General features: G+C 42.5%; 1 protein-coding gene across 1 annotated transcript in view; it reads left to right on the forward strand.

Moving 5' to 3' along the window:
- The first annotated feature begins 1,507 nt into the window (after positions 1–1,507).
- Positions 1,508–25,090, forward strand: part of frem2a (FRAS1 related extracellular matrix 2a) — a 74,211-nt gene continuing 50,628 nt past the window's right edge. The window contains exons 1-3 of the mRNA XM_074611037.1: positions 1,508–7,558; positions 10,249–10,338; positions 24,202–24,348. Coding sequence (XP_074467138.1) covers positions 2,575–7,558; positions 10,249–10,338; positions 24,202–24,348 — 5,221 coding nt within the window. The 5' untranslated portion in view covers positions 1,508–2,574. The remainder of the gene's footprint in view (positions 7,559–10,248; positions 10,339–24,201; positions 24,349–25,090) is intronic.

A 25,090-nucleotide genomic window follows, 5' to 3' on the forward strand; every position in this document is an offset into this window, starting at 1 on the left:
ATTATCTGGATTTTTTTTTGCATCATAGTTTACTGACATACGCTGACAAGGACAGGGTCACTCCAGCCTACTGCAACGAGAGGTGTGCACTTGTTTTTTTTCTTGCTTAAGGGAAGGTCAACATTTTTCAGAAGCCCACATTCAACATTTAAATTAAACAGCAAACTAAAAAATGCATGCACAAATAAGTCTTTCAATTCTATCAACTTATTTACACAGAAGCTCTGCAGGAATTGTGTTGTTAGAGTAAATGAGGAGGAACATTAGAGAGGACTAATAAGCCAACAACGAGCAGACTAATGACAGTATCCCTTTATTTAGGGAATAAAGCAAAAGTAAAGTATTACATCTCATCCATATTTTGGCCATACATTGAATATAATTTATCCTCATTTTACTTCTAAAACTTACTAAAAAACAAATTTTATATGACATTTTCTGCAAACATTTTTTATTTTTGTTCAAGGAATCCATGATGAGCAAAATGATCTGTTATTGTAGGAGTCTGACAGTAGAGACAGGAAATATTTGCAGAGAGAGACAGATGACATGCAACAATGCTCCATGATCACCCTGGGACTTTTGCAGTTGAACAGTCTTAGATGCCCCCAGAAGGATGAAATAATAATCATAGTAATTATTAATGAACATTGGGGACAGACTAGTCTGCTGGTGCATATATTATCTGCATTAATGTGCAATAAACAAATGGTTTGTTTTTATTAAAAAAGATCACAATATTCAAATTACTCATTCATTTTTCTATCCTTTAAGGATTTAAATCAGCCTCTATCATCAAAGCCGTGACTCCACAAAGTTAGTGGTGTTATTGAACTTTGTCTTTCTGACATAGCATGGAAAACATTGATAATATCTGCATGCCCACAGTCTGAATGTCCACAGATGACATGATTATAGGACCTGTGTTACGTCTGTGTTACGTAATTGCTTTTCCCCATGTTGTCCATGTATCTGTTTTTATGTTTTTTTTAAATGTTTTCCCACTCAAATGTTGTTTGGTTACTATTACCCAGAACTCTTTATAGATATTTAAATCAATATCCTCCTTACAAACACTAACCATCACTTCCACGCAACACACACACACTCACACACACTTGTCTTTTTTTTTTACATATATTTACTGTATGTTATTGTTGTTATTTTATATATCTTGTCCTAATTGTTTGTTATCACTATTATGTAGTCATATTATTTCTTTATATTAATCTTGTCTCAATAGGTGGAGGCTTCAGATAAGCCCAGTGTTTTTTTTTTGCCTCTTCTTGCACTTTATATTATTCATTTATTTTTTTGTTATGTTGTATAGTCTTAAATTGTGCTAAATAAATAAATACAAAATAAAATAAAATAGAGCACTCATGCGCAATTGGGGCAATATTATCCTTAAACGCCATTGTTATACTTTGCTAAGGTGCTGACAGGGGACACTCCGTAATTATTGCACTCCCTCAGATATCGTGGTGTACAAATATGGAACACCAAAAAATACATGTTATCAAGAGTTTGTTATCCTAAGAACATTTTAAAAGGAAATTATCATCACATTTAATTCATGATGTCTAATTATCTTTTGATATGTTTAGATACATTTTCTTTTTTTCTGTACTGTTTCTTTTGTATGTATTTCATTGTTTTTATTGGATTGTTTTCCACTGTTTGGTTAAGTTTTTCTGCACATTTTGTGTACTTCTTGTTGTTGTTTAACTTTTGATGTATTTTGAAAATTATGTTAGTTTAGATCTTTCATCCTTTTTTGTTATAGTTTTTTTTCACCTGGGGTTGTGGGGGAGGGAGGTCCTTTGTATAAGCCTGTGGCTTCTTGACCTCTCCTGACACATTTCTTTTTTCTTTTTTTTCATTGACTGGATTTTGTGCAGTTTTATATATCCTCCTGGGAACCGAGTAAAAAAAGAGTCTTCCAATTACTTTTTTTATGTGATTTCCTTCCTATTTAGTATTAAAATAAAATCTTACAATTTAGGCTTTTTGAACTTTATTTTTTATTTTACAGCATATGTCCACAGGACCACTTGATTAAAGAAAACACATGCCATATCACTGGAAAGCCCATGATGTCCTCTTTACAATACCCCAGGGGTTGATATAGTAAGTCAAAAGAGTAAAAGGAGATGCATGTGGACAAAATGTCCACTACATAGGACACATGTCAATGGGCTGGGTCTCAGGAGGATATGTGCAAATAAAATAAATAAATAAAAATACATGTAATGAATCAGTGGAATTCAACCCGTCTTCTAATGCCCGCCCCCTCCCTGTGAGTGACAGCTCTGCTGCCCATTGACGACAGCGCTGAGGTAACCAGCCCTGAAACTCCTCCAATAGACGCACAGATGGGCGGTGGCGCTTTTACGCAGCCCTCTCCAAGTGTCTGAAGTTAAAACTCCTGCGCGCTATTCTCTCGGAGTATGTCGAGGGTCCGGACGGATAGACGCACGGGAGTCACCGTGTAGGCATCCAAGCTGACTCCTCAACAACCAAAAAAGACCGGAACGTTTTTCCAGAGCGACTGTTTTCGGATCCGTCGCCACGATGTTGCTCCACAGACTTCTCCTCCTGTGCGTTGTTACAGTAACAGGTCTCGTTGCCGCGCAACCCGACGACAGCTCTGGATTATTTTACGCGCTGAGATCTGAACTGTCTGAAGATGCGATCTTGGTGGCCAACAACGGAATCCGTGTGCCTTTCGGGAGGTCTGTGTTCATCGATCCCATCAATGATCTGGTGATCCAGACGCAGCCTGGAGACCGCTGCAGCATCACGGTGCTGGAGAACGACCCGCTCTCACAGAGACCAGGGCATCTCTCTCCCAAAAAGTTTCCGTGTGATTTCGGTCCCAATGATGTGACCTACTCCCACTACGGGTCCAGGAGTCCTGCTAGAGACAGAGTGAGGCTGCAGCTCAGGTACGACGCGCAAACCGAAACCGTTATCATCCCCTTTATGATGGAGGTGGAAGTAGTTTTTACGCAGCTAGAATTACTCACCAAAAACATGCCTCTCACTGTTGATAATCTCAAAGCCATCAGTAACCCCATTGATAAGAAGATGTTAGAGTTCACTTATGACAGAGAGTTGTTTAAATGTGAGGTGGCATCCCTGTCAAGTGGCAGCATGCTGCCCAGATATGGAAGACTCATTGATGGGGGGAAACTTTCCAAAATGATGGACTGTGATGAATTCACTCAATCTGACATCCGCTATGAGCACACGTTTGACAGCAAGTCTCCCAACAGGGACTTTGTTCCCATGGTTGTGGAGCTGCACGATAAGGAAGGCAACCTGGTGAAACAGGAGTATTTCCATGTAATGATTCGCATCAAAGAGGGGGAGGAAAACACTCCCCCCAAACCCAGCTTTGTGTCCATGATGATGATGGAGATCAGCCAGTTCGTCATGACCGCCCTCACTCCGGACATGCTCGCCGCCGAGGATGCGGAGTCGGACCCGGACGAGCTTATCTTCAACATCACCTCTCCCTTGTCTTATGAGGAGGGCTACATAGTCAGCACTGATGACAGAAACCTCCCCATCACATCCTTCTACCAGAGAGACTTGCGGGATCTGAAAATCGCTTATAAGCCCCCCTCCCTGGACTCGGACACTGAGAGGATTTTCCAGCTCGAGTTCGAGGTGGTGGACACGGACGGTGCCGTCTCGGACCCCTTCGCTTTCATGATAGTCGTGAAGCCGATGAACTCCCTGGCCCCCGTTGTGACCCGCAACACGGGTCAGCTGCTGTACGAGGGTCAGTCCAGGCCCCTCTTCGGAGCCCACAACTTGGAGATCAGCGACGAGGACAACCTGGACGCCGTCACCGTCACGGTGGTGGATGGGTTGCGCCACGGGGACCTCGTGGTGCTGGGCTCTCGCAGGAAGTTCTTCACGCCTGCCGACCTTACAACTGGGGTCGTCGTGTACCAGCACGATGGGAGCGACACGTACAGCGACAACGTCGTCTTCAAGATGACGGATGGGAAAAACGAAGTGGAATTCCTTTTTCCCATAACAATTGTTCCCACTGACGACGAGCCACCGATTATAAACGCCAACACCGGCCTGGTGCTGTTCAAAAACCAGATGATGCCTATATCTCCCCTCATGCTCAGTGCTGCCGATATTGACTCTGAGGACTCGACCATTAAATTCACCATTGTTCCCCCCTTTTCTACCATTAGCGCAGTGCTCTTGCGGCAGTCAGACGCCCCAGAGGACCCCTCCTCTTGGAAATTCAACGCTGAGGATGAAGTGTATGAGAAGGAGGTGACAGAGTGGCTTCAGAAAGACATCACTGACGGGAAGTTGTTTTACAAGCACATGGGGCCTCACAACACAGAAACCATCATGGATCAGTTTGTGTTCACAGTTCAGGACGACAACGACCCCCCTAATGAGTCAAAAGAGAGTGCTTTTATAATCCGGGTTTTACCCATAGATGACGTACCCCCTGAGCTGTTCCCCGGCACCACCCTGCAGATGACCGTCCAGGAGTACAAGCTCACTCACTTTAGCAAAGAAGTTCTGCGCTACACAGATTTGGACTCTGAGGACCGTGACCTCAAATACACAGTTATCCAGCCCCCGACAGATACCGATGAAAATAACCCCGTTGTGTTCGGTTCGTTAGTTCTGACAGACAGCACCGACACTGAAGTTAGTGAGTTCACACAAGCTCAAATTAACCACCACAAGATCTCCTACGGCCCCCCAGATGTCGAGCTCGGAATCACAGCCCACGTCGTGCAGTTTCGTTACACCGTCGAAGACACGGCTGGGAACAGCGCAGAAGGAGCTTTCACCATCTACCTCCAGCCCGTCAACAATAAACCCCCTCAGATTACAAACACGGGCTTTACTGTGTTTGAACGCGGCGTGCACTGCATCAGTATTGCAGACCTGGATGTCACAGACCTCGACACAGAGAGCGAACAGATCACCTTTACTCTAAGCCAGCCCGCCAAACACGGCCAGGTCCAGGTTGCGTTCACCGATCTAGAGAAAAGGGGGGTTTTCAGACTTGAGGATATCTCAGAGGGGAAGATATCATACATTCATGACGGGGAGGAGACGATGAGCGACGAATTCCAGCTAGATGTCAGTGATGGGTTTCACGTTGTAACCGTGACGGTCAAAGTTAACGTAAAGCTCGTCGATGATGAAACTCCGACCGTCAGCCTGCCTCTGGGAACAATCGGCTCTCATTTGGACGTGCTGGAAAACGGAGCCGCGGAAATCACAACTAATGTCATCCAAGGCCATGATGATGACACAGATGACCTCCAGCTGACCTTTATTGTGGAAGATCCTCCAGTATTGGGTGAAATATTGGTCAAAGGAGTGCCTGCCACTAGGTTTACACAGGCTAATATTATTAATGGTGTTGTTGTGTATGCACACACCGGTGGTGAGATAGGCGTCGCCTCTCAGCAGGATGGCTTCAATTTGACTCTCACAGACATGTCCGACGATTGGACAGTGGGCGGCAATAAGGTCAACGGAGTCCACGTTCGAGTCACTATCCTTCCTGTTGACAGCCAGGCCCCCGAGGTCGTAGTCGGGATTCAATTCAGTGTCATTGAGGGAGAGAAATACGCCATCGGCCCTCAGCACTTGAACGCTGATGATAATGACACTCCAACGGATGATATCCTTTGCACCATCATTGTCCAGCCCACTGCCGGCTATGTGGAGAATATATCGCCCGCCCCAGGCTCAGAAAAGTCCAGGTCAGGAACAGCTATCAGTGCTTTTACCATCAGAGACATCAGGGAGGGGAATATCCACTATGTGCAGAGCATTCACAAAGGCGTAGAGCCGGTGGAAGACAGGTTCACATTTAGGTGCTCTGATGGCATCAATTTCTCCGAGAACCATTTCTTCCCCATTGTCATCATCCCAGCAAATGACGAAAAGCCCGAGATTTATTTGAGGGAGATAGTCGTGATGGAGGGGATGAACATCGTCATCGACACTCCGATTCTGAACGGGGCAGACGCCGATATTCCACCTGAGGAGCTGATGTTCATCATTTCAAAACCACCCAAACACGGCGCCATTTTAAACCAGCTGTCCACAGGCTCAGTTTTGGTGACTAATTTCACTTTAGAGCAGATCAGGGAGGCATCAAGTATTATTTATGAGCATGATGACTCAGAGACAACAGAGGACAGCTTTGATGTCACTCTGACTGATGGGAAGTATTCCGTGCAGAAAACAGCCACGGTTATGATCATTGCCGTCGACGACGAGACCCCCAGAATGCTCATCAACGACGGTCTGGAGGTGGAAATCGGGGAGACCAAACACATCAACAACAAAGTGCTCAAAGCAACAGATTTAGATTCAGATGACAGCGCACTCACATATATCATCCGGTACGGGCCCGGTCAGGGTCTCCTGCAGAGGAAAATCCCATCCGGGTCTCTGGAGAACGTCACACTAGGCATGAATTTCACACAAGCTGAAATCGACGCAGGGCTCATACTTTACACTCACAACGGTCAGGAGGGCATCCGAGACTTGGTTAAATTTGACGTCACGGATGGAATGAACCCACTAATTGATCGTTACTTCTACATCACTGTGGGCAGTATCGACATGGTGTTCCCTGATGTGGTCAGCAAAGGCGTGTCTCTGAGAGAAGGCGGCAGAGTGACTTTGACCACAGATCTTCTCAGCACCACCGACCTCAACAGCCCCGATGAGAATCTAGTCTTCACCGTCACAAGGGCCCCCGTCAGAGGCCACCTGGAGTGTACAGATACTCCCGGGATGCCCATTGTGGCTTTTACTCAGCTCGAGCTGGCCGGCAGTAAGATTTACTACATCCACACCTCAGACGATGAGGTAAAAATGGACAGTTTTGAGTTTGAAGTCACCGACGGCTACAATCCTATTTTCAGAACATTTAGAGTTTCTATTGTGGATGTTGATAATAAGAAACCAGTTGTCACTGTCAATAGTTTAGTTGTCACAGAAGGCCAGATTAAGCTGATCACACCGTTCGAGCTCACCGCCGAGGACCAGGACACAGCTGAGAAGCTGCTGAAATTCACCGTCACCCAGCTGCCCGTTCACGGTAAACTCCTCTACGACCAGTCCGCGCCCGTCACCAGCTTCACCAAACAAGACCTCAACGAAAACCTCATCAGCTACAAACACGATGGCACCGAATCATCAGAGGACTCTTTCTCCTTCACGGTCACTGACGGCACGCACACCGACTTTTACGTGTTCCCCGACACCGTGTTTGAGACTCGGCGCCCTCAAACCATGAAGATCGCCATTGTGGCGATCGACAACGGCGTCCCCCAGATCGTGGTGAATAAAGGCGCCCCCGCTTTAAAGATCCTGGCCACAGGTCAGCTGGGGTTCCCCATCAGCTCCAAAGTGCTGAGAGCGGAGGACAGAGACAGCAGCCCGGCCTCCCTGGTGTTCCACGTCACCACGCAGCCCAAACACGGTTACATCGTTAACCTGGGACAAGGGAACAACTCCATCAACACATTTAGTCAAGGTAAACAAACACCCACCAGTATTATAATGCATGACCTTTGCATGAATGTTGCATGTGGATGGAATAATCAAATGACACTGATTTTGTTGAGTGCTGTTCAGTGGTTGAGTCAGAAAAAAAGGGATTGGAAAATGTAATTATCAGTTCAGGTAAACAAAATGATCTTAAAAGGTTATTTCACTCTTTAATATAACGAGAAATATTACATATTATTAGTAAGCAAAATGACATTAATATCAATCTGACATGAAAAAAAACATTTTTATACATTGTTGAGTATCATTACAGTGCTTATTTAGCAAATGGCAGCAGTTTTAAACACAATTTTCTTGTAATCAAAAAATGATAATCCCCTAATGTTACACTAAACTTCAGAGAAAAATGTTAAAGTTAAAAAACCTGCAAGTTTTGATTAATGTTTCACAAGATTTTTTAATTTATGGAGTAATAATTATTCATATGTGTGACAAGTGCAGGCTTGGGAATTCCAATAGTTAATTTGTGGGCCTGATTTAGATGTGCCTTCCTCATCAAATCATAATTAGCAGACCAAAGTTGGAGGCTGATGTTTCACGCAAATGTCTTGTAGATGGTTAGAGATGAATAATTTATTATATCTGCATCTCCGGGGAAATGTTCACATCCGATGGTCTCTACAGTGGTTTGTTAAATGAAGCGGGACTAGAAGCAGAGGATCATGTGAAAAGGTCAGAGCAGATCTTTTAGTGACAGGATGGCATTTGAGTTGTGGCTCGCTCTCGCAGTTTGACCGGGTCAGTTTGAGTTTGAAATAATTTATGGCAATTTGTGCATCTTAAATATTCATATATAAAACCTGAAACCACTCAACAAAATACATTTCCAAACATCTGTGCGAGTCTGTTTATTGATAATGCAGACAGAATCAAGACAATGTCGCTGATTGGGGTTTAAAGCGAAGCAATCAATGCAGTGTTTCATGTCACGCTGTGGCAATTATACGAACAAGTAAGAAAATTCACCTGCTTGTGCCACAGCGGCACAGACAGGGGCTGAGAACACAGAGTGGGAAAAGAGCTCTTCAGTCGACAGGAGACGGATACTTCTGACAACCGCTGTGTGGCTGCAGCAGGCTTTGAAAAGAAGAAAAAAAAGGCCAGAGATGAGACAAGAGTGCGGCGAGAAAGAGAGGCAAAGGGGCAGAAGAGGAGGGCAGAGAGAGCAAGTAAAGTGGAAGAGAGGCAGGAGGGAAGGGGATGGGGGTGTAGGTGGCATGAGAGAAATAAAGAATGAGGCAAGGGGCGTGAGAGAGAGAGCAAACAGGCTCGTCAGAGGAGTCAGTCAGGTGAAAGAGACAATCCCTCGCTCTTTATTTACTCTCCCTATTTCCAGGGCACATCCCATGAGGCATTCTCTTTAAATATTTAATGAACAATGTGCCCCTGGTTCGCAGTGTTGACTTTACATTTGCAAGGTCCTCGGGTTCACGGCTGCGTCACAACACACCAGAGAAGACCCTTTCCTTGCTGCCACTCCCGATGCTTGCTAGTTTGAAAACATCGTTTTCGTATAATGTATAAATGTAAAATGGTTGGATGGACATTTGTTTGTCCGTGTCTTCTCCATGTTAGAAGGGAAGACGGAGAGGCAGCAGTGACAGGAAGCCACCTAAGAGGTTTAAGATGCGTCCCAGGCAGGAGTCAGGGGTTTATACTTTTATGAACCTCCTTCGTCTGACATCTATTATTGAAGGAGGTGGTTGGCAGAGGCCAAGCCCTTTCACAGTCTTGACACAGACATTTCTGGAGAATGGTGGTGGAAAAAAAGGCAGGCAGAAACCCTGTAATTCAGAGAAGCTGGGAAAACAGCTGTGGAAGTGTACTGTAGGTGTCCGACAAAAATCCTGCTTTTAACATTCTTAACCTCGTCTGTCATTAAAAAGATCCACTGTCACGTCACCTGGTTTCTGCCGCTGTTGACACAGAGAGCTGGCAGGTTCAGGATTTAAACGCTTTCTGTTTGGTTTAGCTCGAGCTGTCTCGGATTCGAGGTTGCGGCCTTATCGTCCCGGATTATGGATGCATGACTTTCAGAACGCTTTCTCTGGTAGAAAATTGTTCATGCTGAGTGCTGATAAGGAACAGAATCAGTGTGATACTAGAGACCTGCTGTTACTGTAGCTGATATGGTGCTGAAGCAGGACAGCTTCCGTCTTTGAACAATTATTCGACAGAGAGAGTGTTTGAACGAGCCACAGAGCCGTAATACTACAACTTCAAAGTGTGTTTGAGGCTATTTCTGTGGAGCCAGTGTGAAACTTCACATGAAGGTTTTTCATTTTTATCTTAAAATGCTAATTGTTTCATAAATATATATTTTTTAAAATCTTGACAAGGGCATATCTCTTCAATATGCAATTTATAATTTAGCCATCACCTTGCTTTAAGTCGGAGCAAGGTTAAACTTTTCATCATGCATCATTGACACGACAGTGTAACCCTTCAGTTTAAAATGTGGAGCACACTGGCCCTCATTTGCATTGCAGTTATTACATCAAAACGTTTGTTGTTGTTTGCTTGTCATTTTGATTTTTGTTGGTTTTTCTTTGTGGGGTTTGAGGCTAACAGGGTTTTACCATATTTGCATGATTGTTTTGTGTTTCTTGCAGCCCTGATTTTCATACCTGTTTTACTTTCCTGTTCCTGTTACAGCTGATATCGATGACCTGAACATCTGCTACGTGCTACGGAAGGAAGAAAATGCTACGTCTGATCTCTTCCATTTCTCCGTGGAGGATAACGGTAAGATTTCACCTTTTATCTTTGTATTTACATTTCAATTTTTGCCACTTATTTTCCAGACTTTACACTGTATGAGCAGAAAGGTCCTGAATGTTTTTGCCGAGTGGCATTTAAACAAAATGTTGATAAATACAAATTGGCTCAGGTGAATATCAGACCTGTCACAGTTTTGGGTCTGGTATGGCCTCTCTGACCTTTAGACTCAGCTCTTCGGGTGAATCTGTAACTCTCAGAGTTTCTGCAGTAGTTATCAGGGTTCAGAGAATCACACTCACATGATATTACAACTCAAGTTGGAGTTTAATTTTGTAAATTGTCCCTGGCAGATTTTTACAAACAGTTCAGTAAAGAGTATTTTTTAAATTTATGTTGTTTTCATTCATAATCACTGGGCTAAAAACCTTCCCTCTATCAGCTTCAGATGCATGAGGCGACTGATATTTGCACTGACTTTGTGTGATTCAGGATTTGCCTGTAGACCTTTTCAAATTTAAAAACATAAATGTTAAAAATGGGCCCTTTAGACTTCGTCCAAAATCGCATACTATGCACTACATACTCAAAAGGTGTGCTATCGTTCAACATACTTTTGTGTGAATAAAGTAGTAGTGTGTATCTTTTTGGACGCACTGAGCTGTAATTTATGTTGTCACTTCCTGAGAGCCTCCTTGCCGGTTGGAGACGTGTAACCATGGTAACCTATTCCAACCATGTGTGACCAAAACTACGGTTTGCGAGAATCAAGGTCTCAATTAATCGAAAATATATATCATGCCTAGCGAAGACTTACAGTTAAATTGAGGCGTTATTGATGTGACAGAGCTGTCGCATTGCATTGTGGGATATTAATGCCGACTTAGTGTCACCAGAAATAGTATGCAATTTGCATGCTATTGGTTTCATACTAAGGTTTCGGACATACTAAAATATCTCACATACTGTTTTAGCGTACTAAATACCATGCTAGTATGGAATTTTGGCACAGCCTTAGTATTTCCTGTTCCAATGGTTGTTAATGCAGTAGCCGACAGGAAGTAAAACTTGGACCAAAGTTGTTGCCATTCAGAGCGGCACTGCAGTTGTGGGTCAGAATATATATCTCTGACAAATCTGCGTAGGCCGACAGAGGCCCTTTGTCTGTAACTGTACGCTACGTCGTATTAACTTACTGGTGAACTGGCTCACAGGTTCATCAAAGATAGGAAAGTCATATTTGAGGTGCCGAGATTATCACTTTCACAGTTTTTCGATTTAATGTGACTGCCTGAGTAATTTGTGAATATAGCTGCAGGATATGTCAAGTAGTATTACTGTGTATTCTATCTTGATCCAAGGATGATTTTCTTGTCAGCATAGAGAAAATCTTGAAGAACATGTATTGAAAATACAAGCTACAAAATACATATTATATATCAAATTAAAGGAGCGCTGAATTGTTCAGTCTAAACTCTGCTTATGGCAGTAGTTCAACTGTTGAGAAAACTCTTGTACATCAAGCAAAGAGCACTTTCAGTTTGAAGAACACACTTTCAGTTTTATGTGTAAAATCCTCTGTGTTAGGACTAATTTGAGATGCATTATGACCGTCATTCACTTCCTGATTTATGCACATGAATTGGCCTCTTTAAATGCTGCACATTTCGTTCTATATGTTCACTTGCATGTAATTAGATTCCATTTACTAAGGCAGCAGCTAATTAAGCACTCAGCGACTTGGAGACTTGTGTGGGAAATTTCTGCGAGTGAAGGAAAGCTTAAGAGGTGGTCGCATTTGTCTCAGATCAGCAATTATTGGAGTATTTATAAGAACAAAATGTATATGCCACAAGAGGAAAAGCTTAAACATTTAGGGAAATGGACTCCAAATGAAGAAATGCTGCAAACGCATACAAGAGTGGAAGCACAAACAAGTGGGACATGTTGCAAATACCTAAACAAACACAAATGTTTGGCTGTCTTAGTCTTATTAGAAGCATTTCCTTATTGCTTCCTTTTGTGTTTTGTCATTCGGGGGGGCCAGCGTAACCAATAGAAATAATGATGATTTATAGAACGGTTTGTAAAGCAATGCAGTATAAGTTGTTAAACATAAAAAGTAATACAAATATCTAGATTTCATATTAAAGAAATAAAGCACCCACAATGAACGCTTTCATAAAAACCTTCACATTGTGGTTTAGGTTTAAGTTTCATGACCACAGAGCCACAACTCCTAGCCCACGCTTGATTTTTTTTTTTTAAAGCAGTCAGATCACGGGGGGTTTATGGGTTTAGTTGTTATTGGCTTCTGCTCTCTTTTTCCTTTCTTATTTTTTTAATGAATTCAGTAGGGCTCACTCTTAATTAAATTTTCTCAACCTTACCGTACGTGTGCAAATATGTGCCTACGTTTTTGTGTGAAAATGACTAATTTACACATACACCACACATTTTTTTTGTGCAATCTTGCCTTAAATGTACAGTAAGAAGATGAGGCGCACTTCTTTTATAATAGCACACATGTTGCAACAGACTCTCGGTATGTTAATTTCCCTCCTTTATGATCAGACATGATGGTATTATATTAAAGACTAAGCACTCACTGAAAAACTGTTGTACTGCCCTGTTAGCCTCACACCATTGACATATTTGAATTAAATGGCAGAGAAATTCTCCAGTTAACATTCAGAAACTCAGCAAAATAACACAATATGTCTCAATCACACGACTACAAGACTATGAATCAAAAAGTGTTGATTGGGTTGGGTTGGCTGGGTGTATTGCAATGTTACAATTGGATATAACAGTCTTGTTTTATGTTGATTCTCTCAAGTTGAAATCTACAGTAGGCATTAACCATCGATAATCACAAATTAAATTGACATTACACAAGAAGAAAACCATATATTGTACACTTTCTGTCTAAATAACGGACTTGTGTATTAGCCCGAGACTCATTTTTCACACTGTGGTGCTTATGCACTTAGAAGAAAGTGTTAATGTGTAGACGAATAACATATCCTTTATGCACATGAAAGGAGAAACATTGACTAATTGATTGTCCATGCTCCCGTAAAGTTCTTTTCTTTCTTTTTCTCTGCTCTTGGCACCAGTCTGGCTTTAAAAAAAAAAAAAGGCCCACGGCTTTTAAAAGAAATTCTGTAATTGAAGTACATGAGTTTATATTATCAATCCATAGGTTTCACTTAGGCTTCCTTAAAAGGCAGCACTACAGTGCTTCATAGCAGCAGGTACTACAAAGTGTAAAGCATCCTTCTCAGTGTCTACCTCCCCCAGAAAATCCCCCAAATCAACTCCTCCATGTCTGCAAGCCTGTATTTTACAGGAAGTGAGCATTATGTGTAACATTACATTCATGTAAGCAGGTACATCAATCCAGATGTGCATGCACAGCAGAGCACAGAGGGGTAGCCGTAGGCGAAGGGGGCGGTCGGGCCTCAAGCACAAAGAGGCGTTTGATATTTAAGAGCCCAGGCAGCATTGTGGGTAATGAGAGCCCTGGGCGTCTGAGCTGGGCAGAGCTCCGAGGCAGCCACTGGTAATTACGTAGCCCTATTACAGGCTCATCTACAGGGGAAGAGTGGCAGGAAGCACCTTCTGTCACAGGTTAACACCCGCTGGGATCACTGTAGTTAACTGTTATGGGCTACAACATGGCTCGTTTCCCAGGCTTCTCTCTGGGTGTTCAGATGACAGTTAGCAACAGAAAACATACAGAAATTATAATGAAGCAAATTAGAAAATCATGAAAACAAAATACTTACAATACAAATAGTACATCTGCAAATAATGATGATTCAGACAAGACTCCAACACAAACTACACGGAAGCACCAAAACCGCAAAGTTATATCTAGTGAAGCCCGTCTTGCAAAACAGTATTGGCCGCGGTCGGGGGATGCGGGGGAGACCGTAGCTTTGGTCTCCAGGGCCGGAGTCTCTGCTCCTCTGCTCCTCTGCTCCTCTGCCTGCCTGCTTGCATTCACTCACACACCACGCTCATTCTCACTTGCTCTTTCGCTCCACTCTCACGTGCATGCGCGCACACTACACACTGCAGAAGAGTTAGTTTAGCTCTGAGAATATCTAGTGAATGTACAGTGGACGTTTGTGCAGAAATAAATGCTGCAGCTCCTCCAGACCAACAGAGGTTTCCCGTGTCTTGTGAAGTGACGGGGCTCTGCAGCGAGAAACGTTATCGTCTCCGACCAAAACTCTGGTGTCTCCCCTGTTTGCTCCGGCTGCGGTTGGGAGGCTGAGGCAGGAAAAGCCAACACTAGGATCAGCATTGATTCATAGAGAAGCCTTCGTCTGGTCAGCTAACATTACTGCCAAGCAGGTGAAATATAGGGTGATATTGTGGTTTTAGCTGACGTGTGTCGCCTCACTGTTTTGAGCGATGCTCGTTCATGTCTATGTAGGCGCGAGCAACAAGGCGCTGACTTTCATTTGACTTAACGGCCACAGGTGTTGCGGTTCTTATTTTGTCAAATTTCCCACATATATTCTGTTGACTAGCACATAAATAAAACAAAACAGACAAAGAAAACCAAAACCTCAAATTTGAGAAGCTGGAACAGGAGAGATGTGTTAGATTTTTTGCTTGAAAAACTACTTAACAATAAATCAATTATCTCAATAGTTGCAGAATTTTTTCAGTCGATTGACTGATCGATTTATTAACTAATCAAATCGTTCAGTTTTACTTAAAGGTACTGTTTGTATGATTTGGCGGAATATAGTGGTGTGGTTGCAGATTGCAACCAACTGAGTACCCCTCCGCTCACTCCTCCCTCACAAGACTGCAGTAACGTGAGCTGCAGAGTGCAAAACCGCAGTTACGCCGTTCGCCTCGCTCAGAGGCCATCCTTACCATAATAACACCACTTTAGGAGCAACGGAAGTCAGACGGCGGCTGGTGGTACCACGGTTTTGCACTCTGCGGCTCACGTTACCGCAGTTTCACAAGCATGTCTTCAGGTAACATAAAAATGCTAAAGGCTCTCTCTAGAGCCAGTGTTTGGTTTGTCCGTTCTGGGCTACTGTAGAAACATGGCAGAGCAACATGGTGTACTCTGTGAAGAGGACCCGCTCCCTATGTAGATATGAAGGACTCATTATAAGCTAATGAAAACACAACAATTCTTAGTTTCAGCTGATTATACACAAATGAAAACATAGTTATGAATCTAGTAGAACAGATAGTTTGGGTTTTATTTGTCCAAGTTTTGAGATATCTGACATATCTAAAACCAAAGCTCTCTGCATGGTTAGATACCACTGAGGGTAAGTGGTAATATGGGTGAATTTGCAAGTTTTATCTGATGGCAATAACCTCACTACTTAAAAATGCATAGAATTTTTTTGTCATTTTCATGTAGATACAAGAAATGTTTTATACATTCTCACACAGAAAGATCTTTTCTGAGAAGAAAGTACCTGTAAGCTAAATAAGACCAGCATGTTTTGCCACAACCTCTCTGCTCTTCCCGACTTTTTTTTCAGTACGTTTCTCCTCCCCCTGCAAACAAGGTTGATTGTTAGAGTCCTTTCATCCCATCCTCTCCCGACATACCACTGCTTTATCTAGGGTTACAATATATCCCCTTAAAACACCCCCCTATTCCCATTTTATCCAAGTGTCACTGCACACAATACATGCATTTTTTGGTCCTCACAAATCTCTTAAATATGACCAAAAATACTTTGTGTCTGACTTTCCCCCTTGTTAGTGTCAGAAGACTAATTATCTACACTGCAAGGGCGCCAGTTCTTTATCATCAGTTGTTGTTTGTGCGCGATGTGTGATCGGTTGTGGATCTGCGGCGCCGCTTTGACTTTTTTTTTTTCTCCTCTCTTCAAAAGGCGTCGCGTTTCCCTCTCCTCTGTCGAATGATAAGCGTCGCAAATTATTTATAAGCATGCTGACTTTCTTTTCTAATGGATGAAAGAAATCAGTGGCTGAAAAAAAGGAAATAAATGAGTCAATTTTAAACTGCTCCCATAATAACTTTTAAACTCTTTAACTCAATAGTAGAATGACAAATTATGTCTTGGCTCAGAAGTTTTGAAGTCATCCATGAGCACGTTGAATGTAAAATGGGATAATCCGTTTTTTGATTGCTGGATTTCTTGGAATTTCTGGAATTGGAAAAAGTTGTCTTTAAGGTTGGAATTCATTGTGCTTTAACTTTTTCCAATCCTCTTCTAATACATCTCACCTGCTTGAGAAGGTGATGTGAAAGAACCTTAAAAAACAAACAATTACAGGCTTAAACTGACTGTCGCCATGGACACAAATGGAGGTTAATCCCTTGACCTTTTTTTTGTTGTCAACCTGTCCAGCAAAGTTTACCGATCAGGGCAGGATTCCAAGGTGTACATCAGCATGCGGCACACACTGTCACACACACACGTACGCACACACTAACGCATCCCCTGGCTTTAGGAGAGGATTTGCTTTATCTTTCTGCATTCAGGAATTTACTGTCACTCACTTCTCCAAGGGCCAAACTCTCCTATCTTTATCCTCTTCATCTCCCCCTTTTCACACTGTCACTGTTAGATCTCGTTGGATGTGTTTTATTCATTTTCCAGTCTTTGACTTCGCTCAGCACCCATGTTCGTTATATATTTTGTTCTTTAGTGTTATTTGTCGTCTGTCTCGCCGCCTATCAATGTCTTCTTTTCCTCTCGAGGTACAGTCTTAATGTTTCGCCCTCCCGTCTCGCCGAGTTTAATCTCAACACGCTGCGTTTTTTTTTATTGTGCCGAAGTGTCGACTCTGTCTCAGGCATCACGATTCTGGTTTCACTGTCACACCCTCGCTGTCTTTTTCCTGCTGTCTGCACCCGCCTGCCGTGTTTGTCTGTCAGCGTTGGCGCTGATGGATCTCTCTGTTGTAGGATTACAGCACGTTCTGCAGTTGCGAATGTCACTCGCGATGATGTGCATCTCATTAGAGCGTTGAGACGAGCGTGTGAGACTTGTTGAAGAGATTTTTTCATCACGGTTAATCATCTTTGATTCTGTATCTCTCTCTCTCTACGCTTGACAGCCGACGCCTGACGCGTAAACACACAAGCATGACCAAACACCCTCTAATCTCAAGAGTAAACATAAAGCTGGGTCTTTTCAACATTTATTTTGCCACTGAAATGTTCTGATTTACATTTTTTGACTACATTGCTCCCAATTATCGGCATTGGATTTTCTCTTTTCTCATCTGTTACCTTTTATTCACATCGTTCCTTTACTCAATGTTTTTATCTTAGCCGTTTTTAATTCATCTAAGTTTGTCTTATCTGCCATATGATTTCCTCTATACAAAATGAAACTGTTGCAAAGCTCACATAAAATCTCAATCTCTGTTTTACGGCCTTCCTTACCGACTTTAATGGATCTTAATGGACCTTTAATTTATATTTAAATCGTACGACCATAACAACGTAAAGCGATTCTTTATAAGCGTTTTTCTCTCCACATTGCAATATATAAAACACGCAGCACTGGGGAGCTGTTGTGAGCTCTGCTTTATTACTTGTATTTTGAAACCCTCTAATAAAAACCATATATCTAAAAGTAAACATTTGAAGTAAAAATTAACATTTTCTGGCAAAATCTAATTTTGTTTTACGGAGTCGGAGGAGATAATGGAGGAAAAATGAGAGCAGAGGGGGAGGAAAAAAAGTGGAGAAGGAAAAAGCAGTGATTTCAGTAGCTAGTTTATCATCTCCGTGCTTAGACACAGTTTGCTCTCAGGAGTGCCAGTAACCGTCCTGAGATACATTAAACTCATCCCTCTGTTAAATATTATATCGGTGGCATGGGGAGACATGTGCTGAAGTGATAGGCGTGCTGGGGTTCTATCTCTGTGATGAACACAAAAAAATCCTGCAGCAGACATTCATCTGAAACGCACACCGATACAGGCGTACACGTGCACAACCGCAGACGCACACATACACCTCAAGGATCCACCGTTTCTTTGTCCCCGAGCCTTCTCCCTTTAAGCTACGCCCAGGGTCGTATACGGCTGTCTTTGTAGACATCAGTGAGAAAGCTCACGGTTATTAAGTGTATCACAAGAACTTCAAAGGAGTGAGGATCCTCTGCCCCAGATGTCAGTTGCTTGCGGTTTCATGTGCGAGGTCGCTTAAGGTGTTTCTGCAGCTCAGTCATGCCTGATGGCTATTGGATGTAGGGAGGAAACGTTATTCTGTCGCACGCAACTTTTGTGCCCTTCACTTCCTGTGTTGCCCAAAGGCACACACAATCACATATACAGTGTATAATAATAATACTCCTACGCCAGATCCGTCCTTCCATTTGGTTTCGGTTTGACGTCCTGTGAAGTGATTGATCAAACGCTGTGACAAGTGGAAGTAATTACCTACACACATGTAAAGGAGGAGTCCAAATGTACTTGATCCGGGTAAATTAACAACAAAGAAAAGCTCACACGCGTTGGCATCAACTTGCCCTCGAGTTAAGCAGCATTTTAAATACTTGTGTTTGCCGCAGGGCCTTGAATTTCCTGGTCAGCCTGCTGATATCTCACCACACCTCGGGAGATTTCCACTATCATGCCAGTTGCCTTAGGCGATGTAGTGGGATACACACATATAACACACACAGAGACACTGGATTAGGCTGCTGCTAAAAGACCTGTAAAATGACCTGCTTTCAGTCTGATACATGCATGGCCACACACACACACTCCTTGTAGCAGGAGCTGAGTGCAGAGCCCATCACAATCTTTGCCACCAGTTGTACAACACGCCGAGCCTCCCAACGTTTGCACAGTGACTGCCACACATCTGTCAGGATAAACTAAAAGGTGTTGAAACATCCCGAGGTAGAGGGAGATATTTGTATTTTGTCAACCGTCAGAATTTATGTAGAGAGGTACTCCTGCCGGATGGATGGTGCGTGGGCTTCTACTACGAAAGTATTACTGGAAGTCTATTTTAGCAGAAAGAGTGTTGCAGCGCTTCCCATGCTACGTTCTTTGTAAAAAACGAGTATGTTGCCAACTGAATAAATAGCAGATTTAGCGATTACTTCCCAGTCCAATGTTTCCCGAAAGTTTTCCATGGTTAAAAAGAGAGAGAGAGAGAGAGATCATTGGGTTTGTTGGTTGCCAGTTGCACTGGGAGTTGGGGACTCGTATACAAAGGAGTATAGAAGGCAGATGGAGACGTAACAGTGAGGGAAGGGCCACACCGCCAGCAGCAGAATAAATGTACCGAGCAGCAGACGGCATCGCCTCGCTGTGAAACATTTCCTTTGATTTTGAGTGTGAAGTCTCACACACACACTCACAGACAGTTGAGTTGAAACTCAAGAAAAGTCAAGACAGCTCGGATTTTTTAAGACTGAAGCTAAGAGCGTAATCTCACATTTGTTTTGAATCAAAAACAAAACAAAAAAATCTCCATTTATCTGGCTGGTGGTGATGTTCCTAATCTAAAAGTCATTTTAACAGCGTCGGCTGTGACAGTACATGCTCCAGCAGCAGTCCAGCACAAAGAGCTCATACAGACACTTCACTACCACACTCACACACTTTAACTTGCTTCACACTCATCCCCAAAACCTGTGAATGATACAGTTCCACCTTTATGTGTGTGAGTTATGTTTATTTGACAAGTGTGAGTCTGTGTTAGAGAAGAGTTTGAAAAAGCATCTGATCCGAAGATTTAATGTGGCAATTTTGAAAATTGCTGTCAGGTGGCAGAATGAGCGCTCTATCCATATTTTGCTGTGCCTAGTGGTGGCCGTTGACAGACTGTATAATGTATTTATTGCCCGTCTGATTTCTTTATCATCCCTTAAAGGAAAGTAATTGTGTGGCTGTGCTGCATGTAGCACAAGTTATAACATACTAGGCCTCATGCAATTCCAATTCTTGGGCATGTGCCAGAGTAGTTGCACATGGCGCAACACCTGCCCTTATATAGTGTTTTGGGGCGTTACCTATGCTAATGTAAGGATGCTAATTTAGATTTTTTTTTCTATACCAATAACGAAGCCTCGTTCAACGATTATTAACCGTTAACTGACAAGATTAGTTCGACCAGCTATTCTCCTTTAAGTGACAAGCCACTCCTCTGAGTTTAACTCAGCTTTCTAGCTATTTCTTTTAACTGTTTAACTGATGGCATTAATCAGTAAAAATTCTTAATGTTGGTTAACAGTTAAACAGTTAATTATTAATATACCTAGCTAATACCTTCCCTTATGTAGTGTTTGGGGTTATGGCATTTTTGCCCAATGATGCCAAAAATATTCTGCTTACTGCAGGTTTAACAGAAAATGAAGATAAAATATAAGAGAGAGAGAATGTTGCTGCATGAGGCCCATCGTGTAAAACATCAAGTTGACACTCTTCACTTGGTGTCCTACAGTGACCTACAAAAAAGTGTTCGTAATGGTGATTTGGTTGGTCGGTGTAATAACGGTGGTTATCGCTACATGCTAAGAAAAGCCTTAAGTGGTGCTTTCTGGGCTGTTTTGGAGTATGGGTATCATTATTTATGAAAAGAAAATAACGTCTTAAACTCTGACTTTTCCGTTTGCTCTCAAGCTGACTCATACAGAGCATGTATGGCAGTAGGCCTGTGTTCGCAAATCATGGTTACAGACTCTGCTTTACAAAATAAAAAATAACTTTCAACCACTCTTTGACTTTAACACTAACGTCTCTTGACTTTACGTAGCCTTTAGTTTTATAACTTAAAAGACTCTCCCTATGCTCAAAGTGTTGAGGATCTTGGCTCGTACCAAGCAGCACATTCAGACACTGAGGCTTACAGTATGTGTGAACATCAGTAGCACTTGTTTTGATGTGCTTTTGAACGAAACGTTCGCGGAAGGTCTCTTTTAGGGGTCGAGGATTTAAATATCTTTAGAAAGAGAAGGTTGGCGAGAAACGAGAGGTGTGTGTGTGTGTGTGTGTGTGTGTGTGTGTGTGTGTGTGTGTGTTACTGTGGGAGGAGAGCTTGCCTTGACACTCTTTTTATGAAAAGACGGGAAATAGAAGAAGTGTCACTTCCTCTGTTTTGCTTTTAAAACATTTTAGTTGATCCGTAATTGCGCTGCAGCATTTAATTTTGGTTGTACGCCAAAGTGTCTCTGTCAAGGCTAACCTCTTAGCAAGCAATTCCCTATCTTCAACCAGCAGGCGAGCTGCAACATTAGCATTCATGTAGAGTCGTGTCTCTGGCCACCTGAGGAATAATCCAATACTCACTTCCCTCATCGCTCTGGTTAGGTCTCCACTAACTTCTGGGGAATGGATTTGGATGTTTAGCTTGCTCCTGGTTCAAATTTGTTCACCACCGGCTAGCTGGCACACTACCTACTAGAGTTTTTTCTTTAGCTGAAAGTGAGGTAAAAGAGAGCATTAAGACTGAATCATACAGCAATTTGTGGGCCATAAAACCAAACCAATTAGCTAAAAGAGGCTCAAAAGCCAAGCTTGCTTCTAGGGCTGACCCGAATGCTTTGAAGCTTTGACCGTTGCCATGGTAATTGACCTCCAAATCAGTATTCGAATGCTTCGTTTTTTTGTTTTTTTAATATATAAGTATGTAATAATAGTGTATAAATCCCCAAATAGCCTATGAAATAAGGAATAGTCCCGCAACATTATTCATTATTCATTTTAAACATTATTATTAATAGTTATTCTCGGACGGATATCCCTGTTTGTTGTGTGTAGAGGTGCGTGTGTGTACAGTAGTACGGCAGCAGCACTGTCCTGAAGCTTCGAATACCTCCGAATATTTCTCACTGAAGCTTCGAAGCCCAAAAAATGGTATTCGGAACAGCCCTACTTGCTTGACCATATAGAGACTCAAGTCAGGAGCTGAGTCTATATTGTCTTGTAGTCCCAAAGAAGATGGTTTACATGATGACGTTGAGCATACTTATGTTCACTTACAGTACTGAACATATATGGTTACATGCCTTTTGATTTAAAACCCTTTATGACTATAAAGCTGTTAGTTATAACGCTGTAAAGTAGATCGTACATCACAAGCCAGCATCAAAGTTTTTCTCTGCAGATTTCTCGGTGTCCTGATCCTTGGAACTTTCTCTGCAGAAACTATGATCCCTAATTGGTTCAAAAAACCAAACCCGTGTGTTGAGTTTTTTGTTAGGAAAGCCTTTGAAAGAGGGTGTAAAGTGAATTTAGCTCTATTGAGGATGATTTCAAAGCTGCTTTTTTGGATGGTCAGCACATGTGAGAGGTCTTTTATCCTTCTGAAAGGCTGGAGGAATGAGACAGTCCTGAAGCCCTCTGACTCAGATCCTTATTGTCTGTGCACAGCTCCTTCAGTGGGAGGTCACGCAGAAGGACTGGTACACACACACACACACACACACACACACAAACACAGACACACTAAGATCTCAGGCAGCTTATGCTGCATTTACTATCAGGGAGTCGGGATGAAAGTGAAGGTTGCAGCGAAGTTGGGATTGAAAAGTTGTGTGTGTGTGTGCTAAGTGGAGCCTGCACTTGGCCTACAGGCTTTTTGGAAGATACATGAGCTCTGATTATATTAGCTGTCTCCTCACCTCAGCATGTTGTAGCTATGTCTGCCAAGCCGGGAAGTGTTGAACTTTTCACCTCTGCTGCGTTTTAGCGCCATGTCGGCATGCCATGTTAGAGCTTTATTCTAACAGAGAGCTGAATCTGAGTTGTAGAGGTGGAGGGTATCATATCCATTCTTTATGATGCTATTTTTATTTTTTATTTTTATTTGCCGTATGAAATGTGCTATATAAATAAAACTTGATTGATTGCTATTTTATGGATCAGCACAGGGAAATACTATTTTATCAGACTGTCAGAGTATTAGAGGATTTTTTCTTTTTTTGCCCGATGAGATTTGAGCAGCTCTGCTGCCCTGCTGCCGTTTATGACCTCTACGTTGATGGAGGTGAAGTGCTCTGCTGTGTGTGCTTTTAACAGCCTTACTGCTCCACCATTTAAGAGGCATAAATGACTTGAAAGAACAAATAGCTTTGAAATTGTCCTCAATAGAACTAAATGAGATTTCCTTTCTGACAGCCTACACATTACGTCTGCGCAAACAGTCCTCATCCTCTGCATTTCCCTCTGCCAGTAAAACACACACTCGCAGGAATGCCATGCATACTTGGGCATTGTTTATCACTACACAAAAGCAGCAAAAAAGAAATCCCCCACTTCTTTTATTCAAGTTTTACAATGCTATCTCATTATGTCCTTTCATTATCCCAGAACTCAACCCTTTACCCTTGCAGGTGGGTAAATTTGCCACACAAAGCAGCATCCTTCCTGTCCGCCTGTTGAAGTGGCAGCTATTTAGTAGTTCTATTAGCCTAGCGCTAACACGGCCATTTAGAACATTGATTGGCTGGCTGGCATGCATCCAATCCTCAGGACGATGTGCGCAGGCGAGAAGAAAATACTGTTCAACAAAAGGAAAATTTGAATTTAATTGTAGAGCACACGAAAAGACTGTTAGATATAGAAAGGTATAATATTGTGTGGTTTCTTTTTTTTATGAATCTTCGAATATTCTACAGCAGATGTGTTGGAAACATTTGGACTGCACATTGGAAATAATTAAAACACTTCTTCATCATTACAGTAATTCTTCCCTTGGGTCACAGAATTCCCCCTCATTGTTTCTTTTCCAGTTTTTACAGAATATTGAACTCAGCATTTGGTAGTTTAATAGGCACAGACCCACTGCGTCACAAACAGTATGTTCAACATATTTAGTCAACTCATCTAAGTATGAGAGATTTTGTTTTTTGAATGAAACTGACATTTTTTTTTATTTCTGTTATGTATTTTGTCCAGGTGGTAACAAGCTCAAGGTGCAGCAGTTCCGTCTGGACTGGGCCTGGATCTCTCTGGAGAAGGAGTACTACGTGGTGGATGAGGAGGACAAGTTCCTGGAGGTGGTGCTCAGGCGGAGAGGCTACCTGGGAGAGACGTCTTTCATTGGTTAGTCTTTTTGTTTGTCTTTCTGTCTCTCTTAATCTCTTTCTTATTCTCTTAGCCAAGAGGACATGCTTTGTGTTTTTAGCCAGGCTAGCAGGTTGACTCTGGGGATGGCAGTGTCGGACTGTCAGTCGGTCAATCGGTCCACCACTTTGGTCCAGACTGTAATATCATAAATGTCACAACATTTGGTACAGACATTTATGGTCCCCAGACAATAAATCCTATATGAATTTAGTGAACCCCTGACTTTATCTCTAGTGACACCATGAAGTTGATATTTTTGGTTTTGAGTGAGATATCTCAACAACTGTCATGTCTTTACCATGGAATTTGGTAAACGCAATTGTAATGATTTTGACATCATCAGTGCCATCATCACGTCAAAGTTTTAAATTGTCCAATACAGTGGAAACCGCCTTTAGTGATCACGTATGTCAAATTGATCACTATAAGCAGATGATTATTATCACCGAATTTACTGTGCATCATTTCTCATGCAGATTACCATCTAATTGACATTTGTATATTTATTACATGAATACAAAGTAATGAAACAGACCGATGCTCTATTTTCTGGCACAATTCTTCTGCCTTTTCCCTCACCAAGGGTGAAGCATTGACGTTTTTGGCCAGCTCTGCAGCGGAAGCGTGTATGCAGAACGGCGCCCTGGGGCTTTTGCCAGGGCTCCTCGCTCGCCTACCCGGAAGCATGGAGGGAGGGAAGCGGGCGCCGGTCTGCATG

The sequence above is a fragment of the Sebastes fasciatus genome, chromosome 16, assembly GCF_043250625.1.
Source record: "Sebastes fasciatus isolate fSebFas1 chromosome 16, fSebFas1.pri, whole genome shotgun sequence".
In the NCBI taxonomy this organism is placed as follows: Eukaryota; Metazoa; Chordata; class Actinopteri; order Perciformes; family Sebastidae; genus Sebastes; species Sebastes fasciatus.